This window comes from Salmo salar, chromosome ssa13 (assembly GCF_905237065.1).
Source record: "Salmo salar chromosome ssa13, Ssal_v3.1, whole genome shotgun sequence".
NCBI classification, from domain to species: domain Eukaryota; kingdom Metazoa; phylum Chordata; class Actinopteri; order Salmoniformes; family Salmonidae; genus Salmo; species Salmo salar.
This window is the reverse complement of record NC_059454.1, coordinates 37,876,228-37,903,572: the sequence shown is the minus strand read 5'-3', so window position 1 is coordinate 37,903,572 and position 27,345 is coordinate 37,876,228. Positions and strand designations below refer to the sequence as shown.

At 45.7% G+C, this 27,345-nt stretch overlaps 1 protein-coding gene across 2 annotated transcripts in view; it reads right to left on the bottom strand.

Annotated features, from left to right (window-relative positions):
* plxna2 (plexin A2) overlaps positions 1 to 27,345 on the bottom strand; it is a 304,923-nt gene that overhangs the window by 92,953 nt on the left and 184,625 nt on the right. For both annotated transcript variants that reach the window (XM_045693250.1, XM_045693251.1), the window contains exons 6-12: positions 22,753 to 22,876; positions 19,532 to 19,685; positions 13,652 to 13,748; positions 9,814 to 9,928; positions 8,672 to 8,872; positions 7,654 to 7,750; positions 7,073 to 7,263 (exon numbers count right to left, since the gene is read on the bottom strand). In XM_045693250.1, the coding sequence (XP_045549206.1) occupies positions 7,073 to 7,263; positions 7,654 to 7,750; positions 8,672 to 8,872; positions 9,814 to 9,928; positions 13,652 to 13,748; positions 19,532 to 19,685; positions 22,753 to 22,876 (979 nt within the window). The remainder of the gene's footprint in view (positions 1 to 7,072; positions 7,264 to 7,653; positions 7,751 to 8,671; positions 8,873 to 9,813; positions 9,929 to 13,651; positions 13,749 to 19,531; positions 19,686 to 22,752; positions 22,877 to 27,345) is intronic.

Here is a 27,345-nt window from a genome sequence, read left to right as displayed (position 1 = left end):
TGGCCCTGGGTTCCTCCTAAAGCAAGACAATGCTAGACCTCATGTGGCTGGAGTGTGTCAGCAGTTCCTGCAAGAGGAAGGCATTGATGCTATGGACTGGCCCGCCCGTTCCCCAGACCTGAATCCAATTGAGCACATCTGGGACATCATGTCTCGCTCCATCCACCAACGCCACGTTGCACCACAGACTGTCCAGGAGTTGGCGGACGCTTTAGTCCAGGTCTGGGAGGAGATCCCTCAGGAGACCATCCACCACCTCATCAGGAGCATGCCCAGGCGTTGTAGGGAGGTCATACAGGCACGTGGAGGCCACACACACTACTGAGCCTCATTTTGACTTGTTTTAAGGACATTACATCAAAGTTGGATCAGCCTGTAGTGTGGTTTTCCACTTTAATTTTGAGTGTGACTCCAAATCCAGACCTCCATGGGTTGATAAATTGGATTTCCAGTGATTATTTTTGTGTGATTTTGTTGTCAGCACATTCAACTATGTAAAGAAAAAACTATTTAATAAGATTGTTTCCTTCATTCAGATCTAGGATGTGTTATTTTAGTGTTCCCTTTATTTTTTTGAGCAGTGTACATTCAATTGGAATTGGTGGTCTGTATATTTTATCATTTCTTTAAGGATACCATCAACACCACAGGCCTTTTTGGGTTGGAGGGTTTGTATTTTGTCCTTTAGTTCATTCAATGTAATTGGATAATCCAGTGGGTTCTGGTAGTCTTTAATAGTCTTTAAGTTTTCTTCTGCCAAGTTTACACTTTCACAATTACAGTGAAACGTTTTGTCCAGGAAGTTGTCTAGAAGTGATTTGAATTTGTTCTTGCCTAATTGTATTTTGGTAGGTTTCGACACTACTTTTCTTCCATCCATCCATCTCTCTCTTTCTCTCTCTATATATATATATCTTTCTCTCTCTGTATATCTGTCTCTCACTCCCTCCCTCTGTTTAGCTGCCTCTGCTCTGTTCTAATCTCTCTACCTCAGCTACATTCTTCACTGATATCCCTCTAACCTACCACTCAGAGTGGGGAATAGAGAAGTCCACTCAGTGTGTCCTTGGTAATCACATACACTACTCACTACACTAACGAAAACTGGGAGCTGAATGAGATATGTGCCCATAGGGTTACTGCTTGTTAGAATTTCACACACAAGTACACATACATCACACGCACAAGTACACTCCTCATATGCACACACACACACCCACGCACGCACACACTGTGTCAGGTATCTCAGAATGCCAGTAACTTCATTGACTAGAATGAGTCATAGAAAGAGACACAAAGACAGACACAGGAGAGGGGGAGAGGGATCTTCCCTGTGGCTCAGTTGGTAGAGCATGGTGTGTGCAACGCCAGGGTTGTGGGTTTGATTCCCACGGGGGGCCAGTACAAAAAAAAATAATAATGAAATGTATGCATTCACTACTGTAAGTCGCTCTGGTTAAGAGCATCTGCTAAAATGACTAAAATGTAAAATGTAATTGATGGAGGGAAAGAGAAGGAGAGAGTGAAAGAAGAACAGAAATAGTGGGGAAGGGAGGGATAAGAAATTGAGCAGAGAGAGCTAAAGAGAAAAAGAGAGGGAGCTAGAGAGAGAGAGCTAAAGAGAGGGAGAGTGAGAAAAAGAGAGGGAGAAAAGCTAGAACAAGAGAAGGAGATCCATCTAACACCCACCCTGGTGTAGCCTGCCCAATCAGAGTACAGTATAGCAAATCAATTAGGGATGTCTTTAGCTATATATTGGCTGGGGTTATTTCTGAATATACAGTGGGGAGCGTATAGCCTAATGAATCAATGTGTAGGTGCTGTTGTCTGGGGGTTAAACACAGAGCACTTACTTGTGCATTTCCAAACCTAATTAAATGAGGGTTGGGCGATATACCGTATTCTACTTTATACCAGTATTGATGCAGGAACCAGTTGGGGTTTTTACTTTACATTCTATAACGGTATTTACATTTTTGTTTTGTTAAATGTGATATTGAACTTCGACGCGTGTAATGTCCGTTTTCATGGTTTACTCCAGGGGTGGGGGACGTCCGGCCTCCGGGCCTTATACGGCCTACGTGACCGTTGGATCAGGCCCCCGAGCCAATTCATGTATAAAAAACATTTAAATAAAAAAAGCTCTAGATGTTTTCCGTGTTATTTTATAATTTAAAAAAATAAAATCCAGAGGGTAGTGCGTACATCACTGGGTCTAAGCTGCCTGCCATCCAGGACCTCTACACCAGGCAGTGTCAGAGGAAGGCCCTAAAAATTGTCAAAGACCCCAGCCACCCCAGTCATAGACTGTTCTTTCTACTACCGCATGGCAAGCGGTACCGGAGCGCCAAGTCTACGACCAAAAGGCTTCTCAACAGCTTTTACCCCCAAGCCATAAGACTCCTGAACAAGTAATCAAATGGCTACCTGGACTATTTGCATTTTGTGTCCCCCCCAACCCCTCTTTTACGCTGCTGCAACTCTGTTTATCATATATGCATTGTCACTTTAACTGTACATTCATGTACATACTACCTCAATTAGCCCGACTAACCGGTGCCTGTATATAGCCTCGCTACTGTTATTTTTCTGTCTTTTTACATGTTTTTATTTTTTTACTTATCTATTGTTCACCTAATACCTATTTTTTACTTAAAAATTGCACTGTTGGTTAGAGCCTGTAAGTAAGCATTTCACTGTAAGGTCTACTACACCTGTTGTATTCGGCGTACATGACAAATAAACTTTGATTTGATATGGACAAATTTATATTTTTGGGGTTGAAGTGAAAGGCAAACCTGTATGCCTAGTTTGCGGGCATGCACTTGCAGTAATGAAAAAGGCAAATTTGGAGAGTCATTACAGCTCGAAACATGCTAAACTGAATGAGTTGAGAGGACAACTCCGTGTGGATGAAGTCTCTGCTCTTCAGCGGGGTTTGGGTGCTCAACAAGCCGTCTTTTACGAAACCTCGTTTGGATGGGGAAAATGTTATGCAAGCAAGTTTTGTGGTGAGCCAGCTTACCACAAAGAAACTGAAGCCTCATTTGGACGGAGAATTTGTGAAAGAGTTGCAAGCACCAGACAAATTTAATTTGTTCCAAAGTGTCAGTTTGTCTCGAAGAACCGTCACGGAGCGGATAACTGACATGGCACAAGATATCGAAAAAACATTGAAGGACTCCGCAAGAAGTGTTGAATTTTTGTCTTTGGCATGTGATGAAACGACTAACATAAGAAATACCGCCCAATTTGCCATTTTTGTGCGTGGGATTACCGCTGAGCTTGACACAAGGGAGGAATTGCTGTCTTTGGAAGCCATGCATGGCACTACCAGAGGTGAGGACTTGTTTGAGAGACTTGTCTCGTGATCTGGTTTACCACTGTGAGGTGCGATGGTTGAGCCGTGGAAACACGCTCGCGCGGTTTTACGGACTGAATGATGCCGTGAAACAATTCATGGAGATGAAGGGGAAACCTGTCGCGGAACTGAGTGATGACAAGTGGATGTGTGATTTGGCCTTCATGGTGGACATAACCAAGTATCTGTTTGACTTGAAAGTCAAGCTCCAAGGGGCGAACCAGCGATCTCAAGGAGTGAGCAGTTGCTCATCTATGGTGTCACAAGCACTTTTTTGCCTTTCATTCTGCAGTCTGCTGGTCAGTTCCAGAAAGATGTTGGTGACAACAATGCTGCTTTCTACAAGCGTTCTATAATTACAGTGCATCTTACTGTCTGCAAACTACTTTCTGCTAGTTTGTCTTTTCTTAGCAAGTTCGAGCTAAAATAAATCGTGTTAGCCGCTAATGCTAATCACTAGTTAAATCAATTGCTAAATGTACTAAGTCAAAGCAATCTTAGCTAGCTAATATAGCCTAGTATCAGTGCTGGAGTAGGTCTAGATAAGCATGTTGTTTGTGCAACGGTATCTTAAAAATCAGAGAGGAACAGGCAAAGCATGAATACAGTGAGGGAAAAAAGTATTTGATCCCCTGCTGATTTTGTATGTTTTCCCACTGACAAAGAAATGATCAGTCTATAATTTTAATGGTAGGTTTATTTGAACAGTGAGAGACAGAATAACAACAACAAAAAATCCAGAAAAACGCATGTCAAAAATGTTATAAATTGATTTGCATTTTAATGAGGGAAATAAGTATTTGACCCCTCTCAATCAGAAAGATTTCTGGCTCCCAGGTGTCTTTTATACAGGTAACGAGCTGAGATTAGGAGCACACTCTTAAAGGGAGTGCTCCTAATCTCAGTTTGTAACCTGTATAAATGACACCTGTCCACAGAAGCAATCAATCAATCAGATTCCAAACTCTCCACCATGGCCAAGACCAAAGAGCTCTCCAAGGATGTCAGGGACAAGATTGTAGACCTACACAAGGCTGGAATGGGCTACAAGACCATCGCCAAGCAGCTAGGTGAGAAGGTGACAACAGTTGGTGCGATTATTCGCAAATGGAAGAAACACAAAAGAACTGTCAATCTCCCTCGGCCTGGGACTCCATGCAAGATCTCACCTCGTGGAGTTGCAATGATCATGAGAACGGTGAGGAATCAGCCCAGAACTACACGGGAGGATCTTGTCAATGAACTCAAGGCAGCTGGGACCATAGTCACCAAGAAAACAATTGGTAACACACTACGCCGTGAAGGACTGAAATCCTGCAGCGCCCGCAAGGTCCCCCTGCTCAAGAAAGCACATATACCTGCTCGTCTGAAGTTTGCCAATGAACATCTGACTGATTCAGAGGACAACTGAGTGAAAGTGTTGTGGTCAGATGAGACCAAAATGGAGCTCTTTGGCATCAACTCAACTCGCCGTGTTTGGAGGAGGAGGAATGCTGCCTATGACCCCAAGAACACCATCCCCCCCATTGAAAATGGGTCGTGGATAGGTATTCCAGCATGACAATGCCCCAAAACACACGGCCAAGGCAACAAAGGAGTGGCTCAAGAAGAAGCACATTAAGGTCCTGGAGTGGCCTAGCCAGTCTCCAGACCTTAATCCCATAGAAAATCTGTGGAGGGAGCTGAAGGTTCGAGTTGCCAAACGTCAGCCTCGAAACCTTAATGACTTGGAGAAGATCTGCAAAGAGGAGTGGGACAAAATCCCTCCTGAGATGTGTGCAAACCTGGTGGCCAACTACAAGAAACGTCTGACCTCTGTGATTGCCAACAAGGGTTTTGCCACCAAGTACTAAGTCATGTTTTACAGAGGGGTCAAATACTTATTTCCCTCATTAAAATGCAAATCAATTTATAACATTTTTGACATGTGTTTTTCTGGATTTTTTTATTGTTATTCTGTCTCTCACTGTTGAAATAAACCTACCATTAAAATGATAGACTGATCATTTCTTTGTCAGTGGGCAAATGTACAAAACCAGCAGGGGATCAAATACTTTTTTCCCCCACTGTATGTTAGCTAGCTACATGAGGTAAGAAACGTAACATCTAATTAGGGTTCCCTGGAAACACTGACCAACATGGTTCCTACCCTGTTAATAACTCCTCCCTGACGTCTTCATTCGTCGTCATGTCAAACAAGGTATTCTAGGTGATGCCCACTATATTCAAACTATAGAATTAGATGAATCATTCTTTTTCCATGATTCCAACAGTTCACCAATTAACTAGGCCTAGATGTTTTTACCCATATTATGCAGCTCTGTGGGGCACAATGTGGAAATGATAATATAATTGCAGGAAATGTAGAAATAGATGAAAATGCTTTTTTCTTTTTTTTTAAGTTGGATTAAATAGTATAAAACAAACAGAATGAACAACACCCCCAATGAAATCACTTCTAATGTAGATTTTCCACCTTAGGGGTCATGAACTCCTCAGAAAGCACATTTCAAACTTTTTATTCAAAAACATCAAATACCATAATAAATTAGAAAAATACCGTGCTATGATATATTGGCCATAACGCCCAGCCCTAAATGAAATACAATGTCTGATTCCCCTGTGACACTGGGCCAACTATACCCACCACACTAGCTGCACGGAAATGATTCCTCAGTACACATAAAGGGCTGCTGCTGGGGGAAAAAACAAACAAACATGGAATTCCTGGTCATGGGGGACAGTCGCAGGGTTGGGCATTGTTGTCAGGTGGAAGCCAGGGCGACTGTGTGAGAAAGAGCTCTGTCATGGCACAAATCAATAGTCGCTTCTCCTCTTACTGTGTGAATAGTCTGCCACGTCGATAAGCTTGCCTCAACGAGACTACGTCTGTCTGGGGAACTCAAGCAGGGATAGCTGCTTCACTACTAGAGGCTGGTCGACTATTATGTCAAGTTAAAACAGTGCACTGTAATGTATTTCACTCTGCTGGTGTGAACATTAAATGGAACTGCTTTTTAAGCTGGGAGCTCCAGTTAAATCAAGCACCACATATATCTAGAAAAGTGGCTTATGTGGCACAGATAGAGAGGAAGCAAGCTGGCACCCTACAGCGAGAGACACGGAGGCAGGTCCCTAGGGTGTATGTGTCAGGTCTCTCACCCTTGCAGTGCAGCTGAAGGTGACACACTCACACACACTCACTTTTGCTCTTCAGTGAAAATCAACACCTGGCTCTCTCCCTGCATATTGATTGTGTGTGGGAGGAGAGAAAGAGAGAGGATGTGAAGACAGAGAGAGGGAGAGAGAGGGATGAATCAAGAGAGAGGGTGGAGAGAGAGTGAGGGGGGACAGAGAGACAGAGAGAGGTAGAGAGCCCATCTAGCTCTTTGCAGCACCATAAGTGGGGGCACAGACGAGGGGATCCTCATTCACATAGACCAGACCAAACCACTTCTGCCATGTAGGCCTCACAATGCAAATACGACCTTTCATTGTCACGAGCTACACTTGTCCGCTCTAAGTCTGTTGTTTTGTTCAGTACGAATCAGGCAAATATGTCATATTTCACCACATCGTTCAGGGCTACGCCAAGGTATAGCTAAAGGCGATAGATGCAGAGGACAAGTAAGTGTAACCTTATGGTGGTGAAGGAAAAGAGGGTGTGAGAGGGTAGAGGGGGGCTGGGGGTGTGTGTGTGTTATCACTGACCTCGGTGATGCGGGGGTTGGTACACTTGACGTTCTTGCTGGAGAGGTCTAGCCAGCGGGGATTGAGCGGCGGGCAGTGGTGGCGCAGGGTACAACGGCCCTCTCCACTACACCAGCCACATTGGAACTTCCTCTGGGCTTTCAGACACATGCCACAGCTATCCCTCTGGGCCGCACACTTATACAGGTGCACTGTGGGATACAGGAGGACTCAGGTTAAACACAACAGTGGTGGAAACAGGAAACAGCATTTGATTTGACAACCTAACATTATAATGACAAAGTGCAGTGTAATGTAGTAGTGTACTGTATTCCTGGAGGATTTTGTTGGTTAAAACATGAGATTTTTTTAACAAGGATACCACTGTGCTCTTCATTTGTTTGGGTAAAAGCAGGTATTATGCTGTGTCTGACTGGTCTCCAGCTGAGACAAGATGTTATTTGACAAGAAACATCTGTTTTATGTGTTGGTGCGATATGTCAACAAATTTGAGTGTGTGTGTGTGTGTGTGTGTGTGTGTGTGTGTGTGTGTGTGTGTGTGTGTGTGTGTGTGTGTGTGTGTGTGTGTGTGTCAGTCTTACCTTGTATTTTATCTGGGTTGTCTATAATGAAGTTGCCGTTCCAGACCACTGAGAAATCCACTGGCAACTCACTGATCTTCATCCCTTCATAAAGATACTGCAGGAGGGAGAGAAAGAGAGAGGAAGGAAGGAAGGAAGGATGGAGAAGAAAGAAAGAAAGATAGGAGGGAGAGAGGGGCGAAAAAAAGGAGGGGAAGACGGAAAGACAGAGCAAAAGAAAGGGAAAGAGAGAGAACAAGAGAGGGAAGTGGGGGAGAATAAATCATTTCAGCATGAGAATCTTAAACCCCAGCCCCAACCCTGAGCCTGGTACCGCATGTTGAATGGTCCCCCAACGTTGCTACAACCTTGCATCACCACCTCATTTGAGAGGAGAGTTAAGTGGAATGCTTCTGGATTTGGATGTCCCCTTCTTTCACAGAGCTGCTGTCCTGAGCTGCCTACCTCCTGGCTGTCTGTGTGTGTGTTTGTGTCCTCTAGGAATAGGGCTGGAGGGCAGAGCAGAGCCTTACTGCAGTCCTCTCCTGTGCTGTCCTGTGTAATTACCCAAGTCAGAACCCATCTCTCCCCCAGCGTCCCCACTGACAGGGTACCGCTGCTGGATACAGGTGACATGGCCGGGGGCCTCACACCACCGGAGCTGGTGCTTCTCAGACACTGATACTCATTGACAGTTTGACAATCATTGACATTCATTGACACAGAGTGAAAGTGGGCTTAAGTGCAAAATGGGAATTGATATTGTGCTACAAATGGAGTGAATTTAGGAGATAACTGGGGTGTTGTGGTGATATAGTGAAAATAGTGTAATGTGGATACATCTGGCTTTGTGAATAAGAGAGATGGAAAATGGGTCTTTTCATTTGAATACATACACAGTATGCTGTGTTCATGTGCCGTGAGTGTTTGTTTGCTCTCCTGCAGTATGTGAACGTGAGCCTTTGCTAGCTAGCCTGTGTTGCTGTGAGTGTCCATCACGTGTTTTAGCGTGTCTCCGTGCCCTGCAGTGTGTACCCACCGAGCTGTTCTGACACTGTACAGAGGAGCTGTTGAAGCGCAGGGCGGTGACACGGTGGCTGACCCCCTGGATGTGGAGGACACACTCGTACCCCCGCTGGCCTGACTGGGGCTGGGGGAGGTTCCGGGCCTTCAGGGTGATGGGCTTCACCTCCCCAACCGGGATCAGAATCTCCTCCGAACGTACCAGCTGAGGACAGTCCTGGAGAGGGGGGACGGGAGGGTCAAAGGTATATAACATATAATACATAAATATAACAACAGACGAACGCACACAGCAAGGCCAGCTGGGTAAAATAGTGTTCTCTTGGTATGTGAGCGATCAAAAGTCCTTGACAGGGAAAGTGGTGGAGGGAGGGGGAGGCAACAGCAGGGTCAAACAGGGTCATACGGGCATCACTTCCTGGCTGGTGCTGGAGAGTGCTGGCTGCTCCACTTCTTCCACTCCAAAGCCTTTCTCACATAATAGGATCAATTCAGATGGTCAACCTTCCAAAACGCTGCCGGTGCTTTGCGACTGATGACAACTGACAGCCGGAGGAAAACTCTGCTGGATCATAACACGCCGGAGGAGAGGGGAGGCCAATAATAGCTACAGCAGTGTGTGTGTGTGTGTGTGTGTGTGTGTGTGTGTGTGTGTGTGTGTGTGTGTGTGTGTGTGTGTATCAGTCATTGCAGCCGCAGTAGGTCTCTGTGGAGTGTGTGAAAAGGGAAGTGTGAAGAGAGAGAGAGAACTGTCCTCATCTCTTCTGCAGCAGAAGTCTATCCACTCTTTCAGGCAGACAGATCAATGGGTTACTTTACACGCCGATAGGTAAACACACTCCTTAACCACAGTCCCACAGCAGGGTGTGAGCAGACAACATCAGTGAAATCTCTTATCAAAGAACACACACACACACACACACTGTGCCACTCATACACATAAACAACCTGATTGATCTTGTCAAAACATCCCATTGTTACAGAGGTGTTAAAAGGCTCTAATAATCGACTTCTAATTGCTAGTACCAAATACAGAGGGTTTGAATGGCAAACGTCAATATGGAGGGGCTTAGATGTGTCTGTCTGGAGACATGCCCCTCAGACTGAGAGAAAGAGAGAGAAAGAGAGAGAGTGTGCTTGTGTGTGTGCGGTATGTACCTCGGAGGCGTTGACGCGTCCCTCTTGGAAGGAGCAGCTGGAAGGGTCGTGGGTACACAGGTTTCGGTACTTGCACCAATGGCAGCGGAAGGCACTGTTCACACAGGACAGACACCTGCACGGAGGGACAGACAGATGGACAGGACACACACTCAGGAAGCTGCGCTAGTCAAGTGGGAGGAGGATGGCACAAAAGGAGCAACCGAGTGCAGCAGATCCCAAGTGGGCACATGCTGTTGATGCCCTTGTGGTTGGCACGGTACCTCCTAGTTCCTATACAAGTCTGCCAACCCTGACAGCCCTGTAGTTTGTAGTGGCACTATAACTGCTATGTATGACTAGAGGCAGCAGTACAGCATAGTGCAGGCCCCAATTGCACCCAATTCTCTACATATGCAGTACTTATGACCCAAAAGTAGTGCACTAAATAGGGAATAAAGGGTTTCAAAAAGGTTATTCGGCTGTCCCCATAGGAGAACACTTTTTGTTTCCAGGTAGAACCCTTTTTGGTTTCAGGTTGAACCCGTTTTGGTTCCATGAAGAACCCACTGTGGAAAGGGTTCTACCTGGAACCAATAAGGGTTCTATCTGGAACCAATAAGGGTTTTACCTGGCACCGAAAGGGTTCTACCTGGAACCAATAAGGGTTGTACCTGGCACCGAAAGGGTCCTACCTGGAACTTATAAAGGTTCTACCTGGAACCAATAAGGGTTGTACCTGGCACCGAAAGGGTTCTACCTGGAACCAATAAGGGTTCTTCAAAATGATTCTCCTATGGAAACAGCAGTGGAACCCATTTAGATTGTAGATAGCACATTTTTTTTCTAAGAGTGTAGGGTACAAAGTCAGGGTAGGAGTGAGGTAAAGTGAGTTATGGGGACGAATAAGATGTTGGCACAGCTTGATCCTGTCATTACCATTAGGCCAGTATTGTTGTAATGTGATTGTAATTACCAGCTGGCAGGGGGCACAGTGCCCGCGTGCTGCTGTAGATGCCCTGGGCAGGGTGGGAATGGGGGAGTGGGGTAGAGATATAGCTGGCATCTTCTGTGCATGCATACTGCACGCATTACCCCCCAACCTCAAACCATGTCCCTGCGCTCATCCTGTGCTAAATGAGATGAGGGAGGAGGGTTAGAGGATATAGAGGGATGGCCAACAGCAGACACAGCCTAGGGGAGAGGATGACGACAGGATGTGTGTGTGTGTGCATGCATGCTCTCGTGCCTGTGTGTGTTGCCAACGTTATGCGCATGTGTGCCTGCCAACATGATGGCTCAGATCTCTCAGGAAGCCAGGAAGGGGACATGAGAGTGTAGTTGTCAGCAGGTTAGGGTGTAGAGCTTCAGGAAGCAAACTCTGTCCCCTAAGGGTTGCAGTACAGTGATGTTGATTGAAATGGTTGTAACATTTTCTGACTCTCTTCTGTTTGGATCCCATAGACAGGAAGTCCAGGTCTCTATGACTGTATCTGAAATGGCATCCTATTGTCTATATAGTGCACTACTTTTGACCAGGGCGCGCAAATAGGGTGCCATTTTGGACTAACCCTATGACTGGTGCAGTAATTGTTCCCTCCTGATAGTCTTACTGTACAGTATATTGAGGAATTCATTGTTGGAGGGAGGTAAAGTCTCATTTGGCTATGCTTCTATTTTCTTTTCCTTCCCTGCAACGAGGCTGGATAAATGATGCATACTTATGCTGAAATATTCACCAGTGCAAAAGCATGGGAGGGATCCCTGGCAAGCACACTCTAATTCAGAAGAATGAGGCTGAGTCAACTGCCGACGTAGCAGTGTGTGTGTCTGTATGTGTGTGTATTTGTGTATCAGTCTATGAGCGTGGTCTCCTAGACTAGACATAGTAATCGTAAATCCGAGACACTCAAATTACACTGAACAAAAATATAAACGCAACAAGTGTTGGTTTCATGAGCTGAATCTCATCACGGACAACTTTAGTATTTGAGCTAATTAGCAACTTTTCAATTACTTACTACTTTTTAGCTACTTTGCAACTACTCAGCATGTTAGCTTTAACTAACACTTCCCCTAACCCTAACCTTAACCCTTTAACTAACACTTCCCATAACCCTAACCTTAACCTTTTAACTAACACTTCCCCTAACCCTAACCTTAACCCTTTAACTAACACTTCCCATAACCCTAACCCTAACCGTAAACCCTTTAACTAACACTTCCCCTAACCCTAACCGTAAACCCTTTAACTAACACTTCCCCTAACCCTAACCATAACCCTTTAACTAACACTTCCCATAACCCTAACCATAACCCTTTAACTAACACTTCCCATAACCCTAACCCTAACCTTAACCTTTTAACTAACACTTCCCCTAACCCTAACCTTAACCCTTTAACTAACACTTCCCATAACCCTAACCCTAACCGTAAACCCTTTAACTAACACTTCCCCTAACCCTAACCGTAAACCCTTTAACTAACACTTCCCCTAACCCTAACCATAACCCTTTAACTAACCCTAACCATAACCCTTTAACTAACACTTCCCATAACCCTAACCGTAACCCTTCAACTAACCCTTTAACACTTCTCATAACCCTAACCTTAACCCTAACCTTAACCCTTTAACACTAACCCTAACCTTAAACCTTTTAGCTAACCCATTCCATAACCCTAACCTTAACCCCTTTGCTAACCCTTCCCCTTCCCTTAACCCTTTAACCTAACTCCTCAACTTAACCCTAACCTTAACCCTTTAACCTAACTCCTCTACTTAACCTTAACCTTAACCCCTTTAACCTAACTCTTCAACTTAACCCTAACCCCTTTAACCTAACTCCTCAACTTAACCCTAACCTTAACCCCTTTAACCTAACTCCTCAACTTAACCCTAACCTTAACCCCTTTAACCTAACTCCTCAACTTAACCCTAACCTTAACCCCTTTAACCTAACTCCTCAACTTAACCCTAACATTAACCCTAACTGCTAGCCTAGCTAACGTTAGCCACCTAGCTAGAATTTGTAACATATCATTTCTTTTACAAATTTCTAACATATTGTACGTTTTGCCAATTCGTAACATATAATACAAATTGTAATTCGTAATATATCATACGAAATGGCTGATGGACATCCACAAATGAATACATACCATGCGTATAGAATAATACTAAATGCTCTGAGACCAGGTTGGTGTGTGTGTTATGTCAGCCTTCTAAACTTGAGCAAGTACGAGCTATGCTCCCTGATTACTCCTTGATTATCTGAGTAGACGTGGGAGCTCTTAATAGCGTACACTGTGACTTTGTGTTCCACTTAGACAGGCTCCTCAGACTACAGACACGAGGACACAGTCAGACACTGACACTAGAGAGGAGGAGAGGGTGGAGGGCAGGGGAGAGGCCTTTCAAAACAAAACAGAGGGCCATGACATCCAACAGAGGCAGTGTCAGACTAAGAGCCTACAATAAGCAGTGTTTCTACATGGCAGAGATCCAGGATTCATTATGGCAATTGCCAGAGGTTTCCATTGTAGAGCTCAAGGGAGGGAACAGTTTAGATCAGATTGCATTAGACATCACAGGGACTATTTTAGGGTTAAGAGGCTCAGACTGAGGGCAGGCAAGGTTAGGAAGTAGGGACACTGACATATTTGCTCAGTTTTGATTCAGTAGTGTGCTCCGGGACTGCAGGACTCCAGGGCCGGTATTCACAAATACTGATCTAAGATAAGGACCCCCGTCCATATAATCTTATTCATAATGATCTACAGGTGAATCTTAGCTGATCCTAGATCAGTAGTGAACACTTGCCCAGGAATGCAGGGGGAGGAGACGAGGAAGGATACTCACAGTTGGTGGACACTGCAGTTGTAGAACTTGACCTCTGTGCTGATGACCATCTGGCCAGTCTCCTTAGAGTTCAGCCTCAACTCTACACCTGACCAGTCTAGAGAGAGCGAGCAAGATAGAGAAATAGGAGGGAGAGAGAGAGATATATATATAGAGAGAACAATGAATGAAGGAAGCACTTACACAAATTACACACTATAATGTGTAGCAGCATGTACCAACCCTTCCTGGATTCAATGCAACCTGTTTTAGAAAACAAATCAAATCAGATTGTATTAGTCACATGCGCCGAATACAACAGGTGTAGACCGTACAGGGAAATGCTTACTTACGAGCCCCTAACCAACAAATGGAGAAACACACACTAACTCACCCCCATCTTTCTCTTGTAGTAGTCTCTCTACCTTTTCATTGTCAAGAGCACAGCCCCCCTCTTTCTCTAGCAGTCTCTCTATCCCTCAGGTTTCTTCCTTCCCCTCCAGTAGTTTATCCTTCTTTCCCCCAGTTTCTATCCCTTCTTTTTACCAATCCTTCTTTCAGTCTGTCCTTCTGTCAGTCCCCTGTTCACCCTCTCAGTCCACCGGAGGTCTGGAAGGGGCCCAGAGGGAAGGTAGCGGGCTGCAGACAGTGCCGGTGTGGCCACTGCCCAGTTTGGCTAGTCCCGGTGGGTACCTGGTGCCAGTCTCTGCTCTGGGACATGTGGGTCTGACTGGCTACCAGGTACCTGCTGTGGACCAAGCTGACCCATCCGGCTGGCCACTCATCCCACACAAACACTCATCTCATCCCACAGTCCGAGTCCAACTACACCGACACACAGTATAACCCATGTTCTCTTTTTATTATCTCTTAGCCTCTCCATTACTAGCATCATAGGAAAGCACCATCTGTGACTGCGGTGAGTTGGCAGTGTGTGGTAATCTGAACAACATACTCATAATTATTCTACTATAAAGGCAATAGCAAATCTCTGCGTTATGAAGAATGCTGCCTTGTTATTGAATTTGTTTTGGTTGATGATGAGTGTCTGGTTCAGATGTAGAATCTTAATTTGATCAGTCTTTTGTTGCTGAGAATTTTCCTACACAGCAGGAAATGCAAACTTGTAGTATATTTGAGTTTTAAAAAGGCTTCTAAAGTTTGTAATTTCCACTTTGAAATCCCAGATTTGCCCTATTGAAAAATGTATCAACCCGTACAAAAATGTCCATTAATTATAATCCACATAATAATTCACATTTCCTGTTGCTGCAGGATTATTTTCATGCTTTATCAAACGGGGTCAAATTAAGATCCTACATCTGTACATCTACACCACCAGAGAGCCTGCCTGTACAACCTCTCTCCCAGTGAGAGAACAGCAGAGATATGATGTTTAAAGCAGAACGCAGGCTCAGGTTTTGACTCAGAGGGTTTGTGTGGGAGGTTTCAATGACCCTACATACACTCTTCTCTCTCACTGCACCTGCTGCGGAGATGCATTTTTGCTTTCCCACACACCAGACTGTACACTACACATCTCAGCCCTGCATTTCAGCTTTGCTTTACAGAATCTATTTGGCAACTACAAGCACACAGAAAGTCTCCTCTGCTAGTTCTGTTGTTCCTGTTCCCGTGTCTGCCATTTGGTTTCCATATGAGGCAGATGTCATCCTTTTTCCCTCTCTCCTTCCTCCCTTCCCCAGCTCCTCCACTGCCTCGCCCACCTCTCCCTCACTCTCCTCATCCACTCCCGCCTTCTTTCACAGTCCTTACTTCTGCACATGATCAATGTTCAATAATCTATCCCTTGTTAGGCAAGCAGGCAGGCAGCCTGTCCAGGCTGACGAGGGTCAGGGATGTATGCATGTGTATGTGTATTAGGTCTGGGTGGTATACCTTATTTTACAATATACCGGTATTGATGCACGGACCGGTTTGAGTTTTTACTTTACCTTCTATAACGGTATTTCAACGTTTGGTTTATTAAATGTGATACGCAACTCTGGCGCGTATAATGTCAGCTTTTATAGTTTTCTCTGTTTGCTACTTGAGTCATCTCTCTCCCTCTCCTCGTGCTGCTGCATGCCACTAACCACACCAAGCCCTGCCCCCTGTCACTCAAGGAGAGAGCAGTTGTTGGACCACGGAGTCACCAGCACTTTCTTGCCATTCATTCTGCATGGTCAGATGAACGCAACAATAATTACACTATTCGTTTGTGTATCTTACTGTCTGCAAACTACTGTTTGCTAGTTTGTCTTTTCTTTGCAAGGTGTTGCTAAAATAATTTGTCTTAGCTGCTAATCGCTAGTTAGCTGGCTAAATGTACAAAGAGTCAGAGCAAATGTAGCTAGTTAGCTAATACTGCCTGGTACCAGTGCTGATGTAGGCCTAGATAAGCATGTTTGTGCAGAGGTTTCTTATCAGAGAGGAATAGGCAAAGCATGAATATGTTGGCTGGCTAACTAGCTACATGAAGTCAGAAAACATGTAATTTAACATCTAATTAGGGTCACCTTGAAACACTGACCAAAACTTTGGATCCTACCCTGTCAATAATACCTCACTGGTTTATTAATTCATTGTCATGTCAAACAACAATGTATTCTAGGTGATGGCCACTATATTCCAACTATAGAATTAGATTAATCATTATATGTCCATGATTCCAACAGTTCACCAATTAACTAGGCCTAGATGTTTTTACCCATATCATGTTGCATTGCATAGTGTGGAAATGATAATAAAAGTGCAGGAAATGCAGAAATGAATGAAAATGCTGAATTTTTGGGGGTTTGGAGTCTGAACAGTACACACAGAGAAAGCCCCATGAAATCACTTATTTTTATTTATTTATTTAATAAAATAAATATTTAATCTTTATTTAACTAGGCAAGTCAGTTAAGAACAAATTTCTTATTTACAATGATGGCCTAGGAACAGTGGGTTAACTGCCGTGTTCAGGGGCAGAACAACCGATTTTTACCTTGTCAGCTCAGGGATTCGATCTAGCAACCTTTCGGTTACTGGCCCAACACTCTAACCACTAGGCTATCTGCCACTTCTAACATATGTGTTGCCACCCAAGGGTCATGAATACTCAGAAAGCATATTTAGAACTTTTATTATTCAAAAACATAAAATACTGTAAATAATGGGAAAAATATTGTGATTTTATATTTTGTCCACTTCGCCCAGCCCTAATGTGTATGTGTGTGTGAGGGGGGATTGTGAGGAGATTAGACATTTATTAGGGGAGAGAAATTTTAGCCCCCACCGAGCACCACAGACTAGGGCACTGCCGGGTAAACATGGCTGCCATTTACTCTCAGAGGTGGGATTACAGCGACATCGCACGCACGCACGCACACGCACACATACACTCTTTGTGACAGGCAAATAGTGAGTGCGGTGGAAAATAGTGATTGTATGTGTGTGATCACCTATGATGTCACACATTAATGTCACGTTATACATGAATGATCGTCCAGATATGGGGTGAGCTCTCAAATATTTAGGTGCTCACAAAACCTGGGCACGCCATCTCAGGCAGACTGAAAAATATATATATACATATCTTGGAAAGGGACATCATCTTGTTCCAAACAACACGTTACTAACTCACCATCCTTAAGCTACTCCTTGTTTTCTCCCTTCCCATCATCCTCATAGTCCTACGAGGACCCAGTCTATCCTACCTCCACCTCCACAGTGCTAACTGTCTTCAGTGCTGTGTGTTAGCCTCATGTGAGGACAGTAATCTGGGCAGCTCTGTCTGGCCACAGGCCTTGGTCCCTGGTCCTCCAGCCTCCAGGTTCCTTAATGGGCCCAGGGCCCATTGGAGCACACTGCCCAGCAGGAAGACTGGTCTGGGGGCAGGGGGAGCTTGTTATGCTGCCAGCCTGGAGCGCCACCCACGTGGCGGTTTGGATCAATGAAGTGACCAGATGTGGGATTAATGAGGGGAGATCAATGTGTGTGTCGTTAAGAGAGTGGAGAAGGAAAGAGGGAACATCGAACATCTCGTTAACACACAACCCTACAGGAGCTTATAAATAGCAGAGAGATAAAGTGAAAAAAAGAATTCAAACAACTGTTGTAATGCCTAAGCCAGCTGCTGCCCTGTGTATAATTGTGTGGCTCCAATCCAACTATCACCTTGAGTTTAATGTCAGTGAATCTACTATGAAATTGTGACGATTGTGTTGACGATTGTGATTAGGATCCTCACCAGATGCATAAGGTGTGTGTGTATATACAGTTGAAGTCGGAAGTTTACGTACACCTTTGCCAAATACATTTAAACTCAGCTTTTCACAATTCCTGACATTTAATCCTAGTAAAAATTCCATGTATTAGGTCAGTTAGGATCACCACTTTATTTTAAGAATGTGAAATGTCAGAATAATAGTAGAGAGAACGACTTATTTCAGATTTTATTTCTTTCATCACATTCCCAGTGGGTCAGAAGTTTACATACACTCAATTAGTATTTGGTAGCATTGCCTTTAAATTGTTTAACTTGGGTCAAACGTTTCGGGTAGCCTTCCACAAGCTTCCCACAATAAGTTGTGTGATTTCCTCCTGACAGACCTGGTGTAACTGAGTCAGGTTTGTAGCCTCCTTGTCCGCACACGCTTTTTCAGTTCTGCCCACAAATTGTCTATAGGATTGAGGTCAGGGCTTTGTGATGGCCACTCCAATGCCTTGACTTTGTTGTCCTTAAGCCATTTTGCCAGCTTTGGAAGTATGCTTGGGGTCATTGTCCATTTGGAAGACCCATTTGTGACCAAGCTTTAACTTCCTGACTGATGTCTTGAGATGTTGCTTCAATATATCCACTTAAGTTTCCTTCTCATGATGCCATCTATTTTGTTTAGTGCACCAGACCCTCCTTCAGCAAAGCACCCCCACAACATGATGCTGCCATCCCCGTGCTTCACGGTTGGGATGGTGTTCTATGGCTTGCAAGCCTCCCCCTTTTTCCTCCAAACATAACGATGGTCATTATGGCCAAACAGTTCTATTTTTGTTTCATCAGACCAGAGGACATTTCTCCAAAAAGTACAATCTTTGTCCCCATGTGCAGTTGCAAACCGTAGTCTGGCTTTTATATGGCGGTTTTGGAGCAGTGGCTTCTTCCTTGCTGAGCGGCCTTTCAGGTTATGTCGATATAGGACTCGTTTTACTGTGGATATAGATACTTTTGTACTGGTTTCCTCCAACATCTTCACAAGGTCTTTGCTGTCGTTCTGGGATTGATTTGCCCTTTTCACACCAAAGTATGTTCATCTTTAGGAGACAGAACGTGTCTCCTTCCTGAGCGGTATGATGGCTGCGTGGTCCCATGGTGTTTATACTTGCATACTATTGTTGGTACAGATGAACGTGGTACCTTCAGGTGTTTGGAAATTGCTCCCAAGGATGAACCAGACTTGTGGAGGTCTACAACTGTTTTTCTGAGGTCTTGGCTGATTTCTTTTGATTTTCCCATGATGTCAAGCAAAGAGGCACTGAGTTTCAACATAGGCCTTGAGGTACACCTCCAATTGCCTCAAATGATGTCAATTAGCCTATCAAAAACTTCTAAAGCCATGACATAATTTTCTGGAATTTTCCAAGCTGTTTAAAGGCACAGTCAACTTAGTGTATGTAAACTTCTGACCCACTGGAATTGTGATACAGTGAATTATAAGTGAAATAATCTGTCTGTAAACAATTGTTGGAAAAATTACTTGTGTCATGTACAAAGTAGATGTCCTAACCAACTTGCCAAAACTATAGTTTGTTAACAAGAAATTTGTGGAGTGGTTGAAAAATGAGTTTTAATGACTCCAACCTAAGTATATGTAAACTTCCTGACTTCAACTCTGTGTGCGTGCATGTGCGTGTTTCTACCTTGGTCAGTGGGGATGAGAGGAACATCCTTAGCAGCAGGGGACACACAGAGGATCTGGTTACCGCTGACCTGTCCCTCGACCTCTGTCAGGTTGCCAAAGGAACAGGTGATCCCAGCCGAGAGGTCGGGGACATCAGACACCTTCACCAGCAACTATTCAGAGAGAGAAAACACACATTAGACAGAGGAAGAAGCCACATTTCACAGGTCACATAGGAAGAAGCCACATTTCACAGGTCACATAGGAAGAAACCACATTTCACAGGCCACATAGGATGAAACCACACTTCACAGGCCACATAGGAAGAAACCACACTTCACAGGCCACATAGGAGGAAACCACACTTTTAATAACCAGACATGGCACATGATAGAGGGAAGTCATTGTTTTACAGGGAAATTGGGAAAATGGCCACTTCACACATTCAATTTGTGTTTTTGTCTTCCTCTTCAGTTCATAGGAACACACAGATACATGAAACACAAGCAAACACACACACACACACACACACACACACACACACACACACACACACACACACACACACACACACACACACACGCACCGTAACACACAGAGAAAGGCGTTTGAAGTCATTCTCTAGAGAGCGGTGTGACACAGAGGCTAGAGAAAGCGCCTCAGCTGCTCAGCCTATAAATAAATGTATTCTGCACACCGGGGTGTGTGATCCGCTCTCCAGCCAGTGAAGTGAGGGAGCCTGGGTAATTATCAGCGTGGCATTTCAGAGGCATGTTCTATTAGCTGTTATTTTGGGCCGTTGCCGTTTGAAGTTTCCCTTTGTTTTATCTGCCTGGCGCTAAACACCACAGGGCTACAGGGACCGGGAGGGAGAGAGGGAAGGAGAGACAGAGAGCGCGAGAGAAAGATAGAGTGAGAGAGACAGAGAGAGAGAGAAAGAGTGAGAGAGACAGAGAGAGAGAGAAAGAGTGAGAGAGACAGAGAGAGAGAGAAAGAGAGAGAGTGAGAGAGAGAGAGAGAGAGAGAGAGACAAACAGAGAGACAGACAGAGAGAGAGACAGAGAGAGAGTGAGACAGAGAGAGAGAGAGAGAGTGTGAGACAGAGAGAGAGACAGACAGAGAGAGAGACAGAGAGAGAGCGAGACAGAGAGAGAGCGAGACAGAGAGAGAGCGAGACAGAGAGAGAGCGAGACAGAGAGAGAGAGAGAGCGAGCGAGACAGAGAGAGAGAGAGCGAGACAGAGAGAGAGACAGAGAGAGAGAGAGCGAGAGAGCGAGAGACAGACAGACAGACAGACAGACAGACAGACAGACAGACAGACAGACAGAGTGACAGCAGGACAGCACAACTACATAGTTTAAGACACACTGCTGTCTAAGACAGGGAGGCAGGGCTGGAGTAAAAGACATGGATGAACCACATTGGACCACTCCCACTGCCTTTCCTTTGACTTTATGGTGCTTCTCTCTCTTACGCCCTCAATTACAAAAACATGAAGGGATCTATATTTCTGTTCAATGTCTTGTTGTCAACCTCTCCTATCCTACCACATTAATTAGCGCACGCATGCATGCATGCAGACGTACACACACACCTAGTGATGGGGGGAAAATTGATACAATTACATATCGAGATACTATGATTGACGATACATCATATTGTATCGTTTTGACAATATCGCTAGTTGGCTGTACACGCACAAAAAGTCCAATATTTTTCCTTCATAGCTTGTTCTCCATCTTCTTTTTAAATAGGGAGACAATTTGTTTCCATGACTGATCAAAACTCTCTCTGGTCCCTCTGCAGCAGACACATGGTGAGCAATACATTTGGATCATGGAATCGCAATAAAATCACAGTATCGAATCATAATACATTTAGAATTGTGAGAATAGCAATATATGTCGTATTGGCACCTAAGTATTGTCACAATATCGTATCGTGAGGTCCCATGTGCACGTTCATACACACACACGCACACACAGACACGTATACACACACACACACGCACGCACACACACACACATAGTACACAGAGACACTGGCAGGTTTCTATTGTGAGCAGTGTTTGTTTTTCCTCTTGCTGTTTTTCTCTTCTCTCCTGTCTCCTGCTCTCTCCGACACAGTGGTGATACAGTGGGTATCTTTGTGCCAGAGTCTGTAATGCCTGGCCTAATTGGTGGCAGTGTTTTTAATAAAGGTAATTTCATTTTCCCCCTGCTGCTTCACCAAGCTGTCGCCAGGGAGGATTTGTTGTCATGGAGATAGCTTCCTGCCACAGCGGAATGCTCAGAGCTGAGGTGACCCATTATCTTCCGACAGGTGGCGTCACTCCTACGCAAGGCTCGTTCCTAAACAGTACAGGTGGCATCGTCGCCCTATCTGGCGTTAGACAATGGAGGTGACCCTGTTGCTGTCATGTTGTCAGAGAGGAAAGGAAAGAACATTTCCGTTTGCAAAAGACAAAACAAAAGAGCATGCAAAGCCATCGGTCACCTCTGTTATCGGTTATAGGCGGCATGGTGGCTATGGGTCATCACTGGTACAGGTAGAACTACGGCCACGGTCAGCCATGTTAGATGTAGCACTATGATGGCTCCCCTTTGTTCCAGCAGTAGTAATTCCTGAACAGTGTACATCAGTACGCAACATGGAAAATACTGAAGCAGGGACAGGATGCAGGGTTCTTTGTAGCGCTGCTGGGAATATGAACAGGAATACGCAGAGTACACATTCAAAAGCTCAAAGACAGTTCAGAGACATTCGCCAGGAGGGACTGGCGTGTGTACTCCCCTGCGCAGCCATTCCAAGTAGAGCACACCGTAAGAGTGGGTAAGTGTGTGCATTCCTGAGCTGAATAAAAAATGAGACAACGGATGGCCTGCCTGTCAGTTTCGCTGTGCCCTTCTGAATTACTGTACGACTCTGTTCTCTGCTGGAAGAAAAGAAACCGTTCACACCCACACACACCAAAATGTTGGACGCAGGGGAAGCATATGCTCACACTTACACCCACATAGTGCACTTATGAGACACAGAGGACGATGTTTATTCATCTGTGTTCATCTACAAATACACTGTTACTGTGGAATAGACTGGAAGAAAGCTCCATCTCTGTAAAAACCTGGTTTCAGATAATGCCTACCTACCAGCTCCAATTGGATGTTGACGGTGTGTTGGGGTAGTGTGGTGTGTTGAGATTTTGTGTGTCAGTGTGAGTGTGTGTGTGTGTAGACTCACCGGCATGCTGGGATCTGACACTGCGATGCTATCTGGGTACACGGTGGCCTTCACACACTGGGCGAGAGCGGCCGCGAAACGGTACGGCTCATCAGCACGCTCACAACGATCCTTCTGAGAACACCTGGGGGGGGGGGGCAGAGCAAAGGAAAGATAAGAGTTAATAAAGGGTTAATGATTGGTGTAAATGTATAGGAGAAAACCCACTTATACACTGAGTAAAAAAATTTACGAAATGTATGCATTCACTACTGTAAGTCGCTCTGGATAAGAGCGTCTGCTAAATGACTAAAATGTAAATGTAAAATGTAAACTATGACGTAGACTTGGCAGGTGAATCCAGCTGAAAATGACTGTCCCCTGTTAAATCCTCTTCAATCAGTGTAGAGGAAGGATTTTGAAGCCTTGAGACAATTGAGACCTGGATTGTGTATGTGTGCCATGCAGAGGGTTAATGGGCACGACAAAAGAGTTAAGTGCCAGGCGCACCAGTTTGTGTCAAGAACTGTAACGCTGCTGGGTTTTTCACCCTCAACAGTTTCCCGTGTGTATCAAGAATGGTCCACCACCCACCAGCCAACTCAACTGTGGAAAGAATTGGAGTCAACATGGGCCAGCATCCTTGTGGAGTGCTTTCGACACCTTGTAGAGTACATGTCCCGATGAACTGAGGCTATTCTGAGGGCAAAAGGGGGTGTAACTCAATATTAGGAAGGTGTTCTTAATGTTTTGTACACTCAGTGTATATCTGCAACAGCAGCAGCTCAGTGTTTCCTCAACACTTAATTCATTTCTGATTGCCTGGCGCCTAGACCATCTAATGGTGGTAACCGGTTACGTAACATGTTGCCCATTATGTCGAGTATGGAGCCAAGCCATAGAGAGAACAACAGAGGTGATCTAGGGAAACGTAAGGGCCAGTAAGATGTCTGTAGCACCTCATTATGCTAGTCTCACACACTGCCAACCAACCAAGGAGTGCAAGGGTCAGCACAATGTATCATACACCCCCCTGCCTATTAACCCCATGCTGACTCATAGAGACCACAACCAAGACGTTGCCATCATTCTGATGGCTAGTTCTCCCACCCCGTCTCTCTTTCTCTCACTCTGTTCTCTTCTCACCTCTCACTCCACCTTTCCCTTTCTCTCTCTCGGTCTCTCCCTCTGTCTCTATCTCTGTCCGTCGCAAACACTGACAGACAGACAAATCTGTCTGTCATTTATGATGAGGGTTGCTACCTCGTTTGTCACTTTCACAAGTCTCTTTTAAGTCAATAATAGCTGAAGAAAATTATCCTTAATGTGACTTTTTTTTGGAGAGAGAGGCAACAAAGCAGGAAGAGAGGCAGGCAGGTAGGAACCGAGGCAGGAAGGAAGTGAGGCAGGTAGGTAGCGAGGCAGGCAGGGAGCTAGGCAGGCAGGGAGGGAGGCAAGGAGGGAGGGAAGCAGGGTGCTAGGCAGGCAGGCAGATAATTAGGAAGGCAGGGAGGCAGGTAGGCAGGGAGCTTGGCAGGTAGGGAGCTAGGCAGGCAGAGAATTAGGAAGGCAGGGAGGCAGGGAGCTTGGCAGGCAGGCAGAGAATTAGGAAGGCAGGCAGGGAGCTAGGCAGGCAGAGAATTAGGAAGGCAGGCAGGGAGCTTGGCAGGCAGGCAGAGAATTAGGAAGGCAGGCAGGCAGCGTGTTAGGCAGGCAGGGAGCTAGGCAGGCAGGGAGCTAGGCAGGCAGAGAATTAGGAAGCCAGGCAGGGAGCTAGGCAGGCAGCGTGTTAGGCAGGCAGGGAGCTAGGCAGGCAGGGAGCTAGGCAGGCAGGGAGCTAGGCAGGCAGAGAATTAGGAAGCCAGGCAGGGAGCTAGGCAGGCAGCGTGTTAGGCAGGCAGGGAGCTAGGCAGGCAGGGAGCTAGGCAGGCAGGCAGCGTGTTAGGCAGGCAGGGAGCTAGGCAGGCAGGGAGCTAGGCAGGCAGGCAGTGTGTTAGGCAGGCAGGGAGCTAGGCATGCAGCGAGCTAGGCAGGCAGCGTGTTAGGCAGGCAGGGAGCTAGGCAGGCAGGGAGCTAGGCAGGCAGGGAGCTAGGCAGGCAGGCAGCGTGTTAGGCAGGCAGGGAGCTAGGCAGGCAGCGTGTTAGGCAGGCAGGGAGCTAGGCAGGCAGGGAGCTAGGCAGGCAGGCAGCGTGTTAGGCAGGCAGGGAGCTAGGCAGGCAGCGTGTTAGGCAGGCAGGGAGCTAGGCAGGCAGGGAGCTAGGCAGGCAGGCAGCGTGTTAGGCATGCAGGGAGCTAAGCAGACAGAGAATTAGGAAGCCAGGCAGGGAGCTAGGCAGGCAGCGTGTTAGGCAGGCAGGGAGCTAGGCACTCAGGGAGTTAGGCACTCAGGGAGTTAGGCAGGCAGGGAGGGAGATGTTGTATGTACACCTCATGGTGGAGGTACAGGACATTCAGACAGACCAAACCAGAGCGGTCATTAAGCTAACAAAAAGCCCTGCATTGATTTTACTGTGGGGGGAGGAGGAAGGGAAGGGAGGGAGAGTAGGAAGGAGGAGGGGGAGAGGCGGTGGAGAGGTATTGTTGCCATGGTTTCAGGAGACAGCCATTATCTGTGTGTAGTTAAAGACTGACCTCTTGGCTCTCTCATTAGATGAAGTGCATGCTTCTGAATGTTGACTACAGTACACCCCCCCCCCCTCCTCCCTCACTTCCCCCTCTCCTCTCCTCCCTCACTTCCCCCTCTCCTCTCCTCCCTCTCTGCTTCCACTAGCCTTTCATTCACAGCCTTGCCACTGCTTTGTGTCGGATCACTCAGATTCCTGAAGGGGCGGAATGCACACATCCTTAAAAGGTAAAGTTCAGGCCTATTTTTGGGTTGAATTACCCTTACCTTGAGTTGTGTCTGAAGGGCCATGGTGACAGATTCCACAATAATTCACTATTTAGTCCTGCCACAGCCAGGAGTTAACATTGTCGAAATTAATGAATAGGAACAGCTGAACAGATGTTAGCAATGCTGCTCTGCAAGCCCAAACTTCCTCAAAAACACTTCAGACTAAGTTCGGTAGTTGTGGAGGTTGCAGGGATTTGTTTTTAAGTGCATAACGCTGAAATAAATCGCTGGAATTTTGTCGAGCAAAACTGGAACCATTCCGTCATGTAGTTTCACAGCCACATCTGTTCCTGTTGTTTGCTGTAACATGGACACTACAGTTGTATTGTATTTCATTGTATCGCATTGTATTCCATTGGGCAATCAGATACGGATCAATTACCAGAGCTGTGAACAAACTCACCGGTGGCTTGATGGAAATATCAGTGCATTGGAATAATCTGATATTACTGCAAAAGCAACGACATTCTCACTGGGAAGAGAAGACGGACATGTTCTTTGCGAGTATTGACACTACCGAACTTAGTCTGAAGTGTTTTTGAAGACGTTTGGGCATGCAGGGCAGCATTGCTAACATCGGTTCGTCTGTTTACATTCATGAATTTTGACGAACTCCTGGCTGTGGCAGAACTAAGTCATGGCTTATTGTGGATTCTGTCAGCATGGGGCCTTCAGACACAACTCAAGGTAAGGTAATTCAACTGAACTTTCCCTTTAACACACAAAACCAGGCACGCTCGCACACACAGTGTTAGTTTAATGGGGCCTTTATTAATAGCTCCTCAGAGCAGCTGAAGACAGTACAGGCAGCACTACAGCAGGTGACCATGGCTGTAAACCAAGCCCTGTCCAAGGTGCTGAAGTAGAACAGACCTCCGTCAGTCAGTCAGTCAGTCAGTCAGCACTCTCTGTCTATCTACTGCTACTGATGGAAATCCCTGCTAAAGTCGGTTCGGTTGTTCACATTCATGAATTTCGCCGATGCTCCAGCGGCAGGAGTAAATTATGGATTATTGTGGATTCTGTCAGCATGGGGCCTTCAGCCCCAACTCAAGGTAAGGGTAATTCAACTGAACTTTCCCTTTAACACACAAAACCACACAGACAGCACTCAGCACTCTCTGTTGATCTACTGCTACCGATGACAATCACTGCTAACATACTATGTCTAGACTATGTATACACCACATACAGAATAACATAGTGGCTGTGTTGACCACACACACAATCATCACAAACTGGAATGCACGGACACACTATACACACACAAAGAGCAGTCATTGGATTGTGGCCTCAAGGTCCTTTAGGTCTTCTACCGCTGCCTGCCCTCTCAGCCTCCCTCCCTCCAGTTAGACAATTACGCTGTCATCTCTGCCACGGCTGGGTCCCCAACACACACACACATACTCCCTCTCTCTGGCCCTGACAGTGGAGGTGTGGAGGGGGTCTGGCTGATCTCAGCTCCCTCCCTCCAAGTACCATGTTTAAAGACGAGGGGAGTGGAGATCGAGACATCTCTATAATGTGCACGTTCTCAGGGCTGTGACAGTCATGGAATAAGACGCACATTTTCTCCTCTCCTCCGCTCCTGACTGCATGTGCTGCCATAGAAATAGAATGAATACAAAGAGCAGCCCCATTCAAGTCAATGATGGCATAATGGGTAGACTGGCGGCCATTGTGAGTGGGTTGTGACTAGAGGGAGTACAGCTACGGCCGG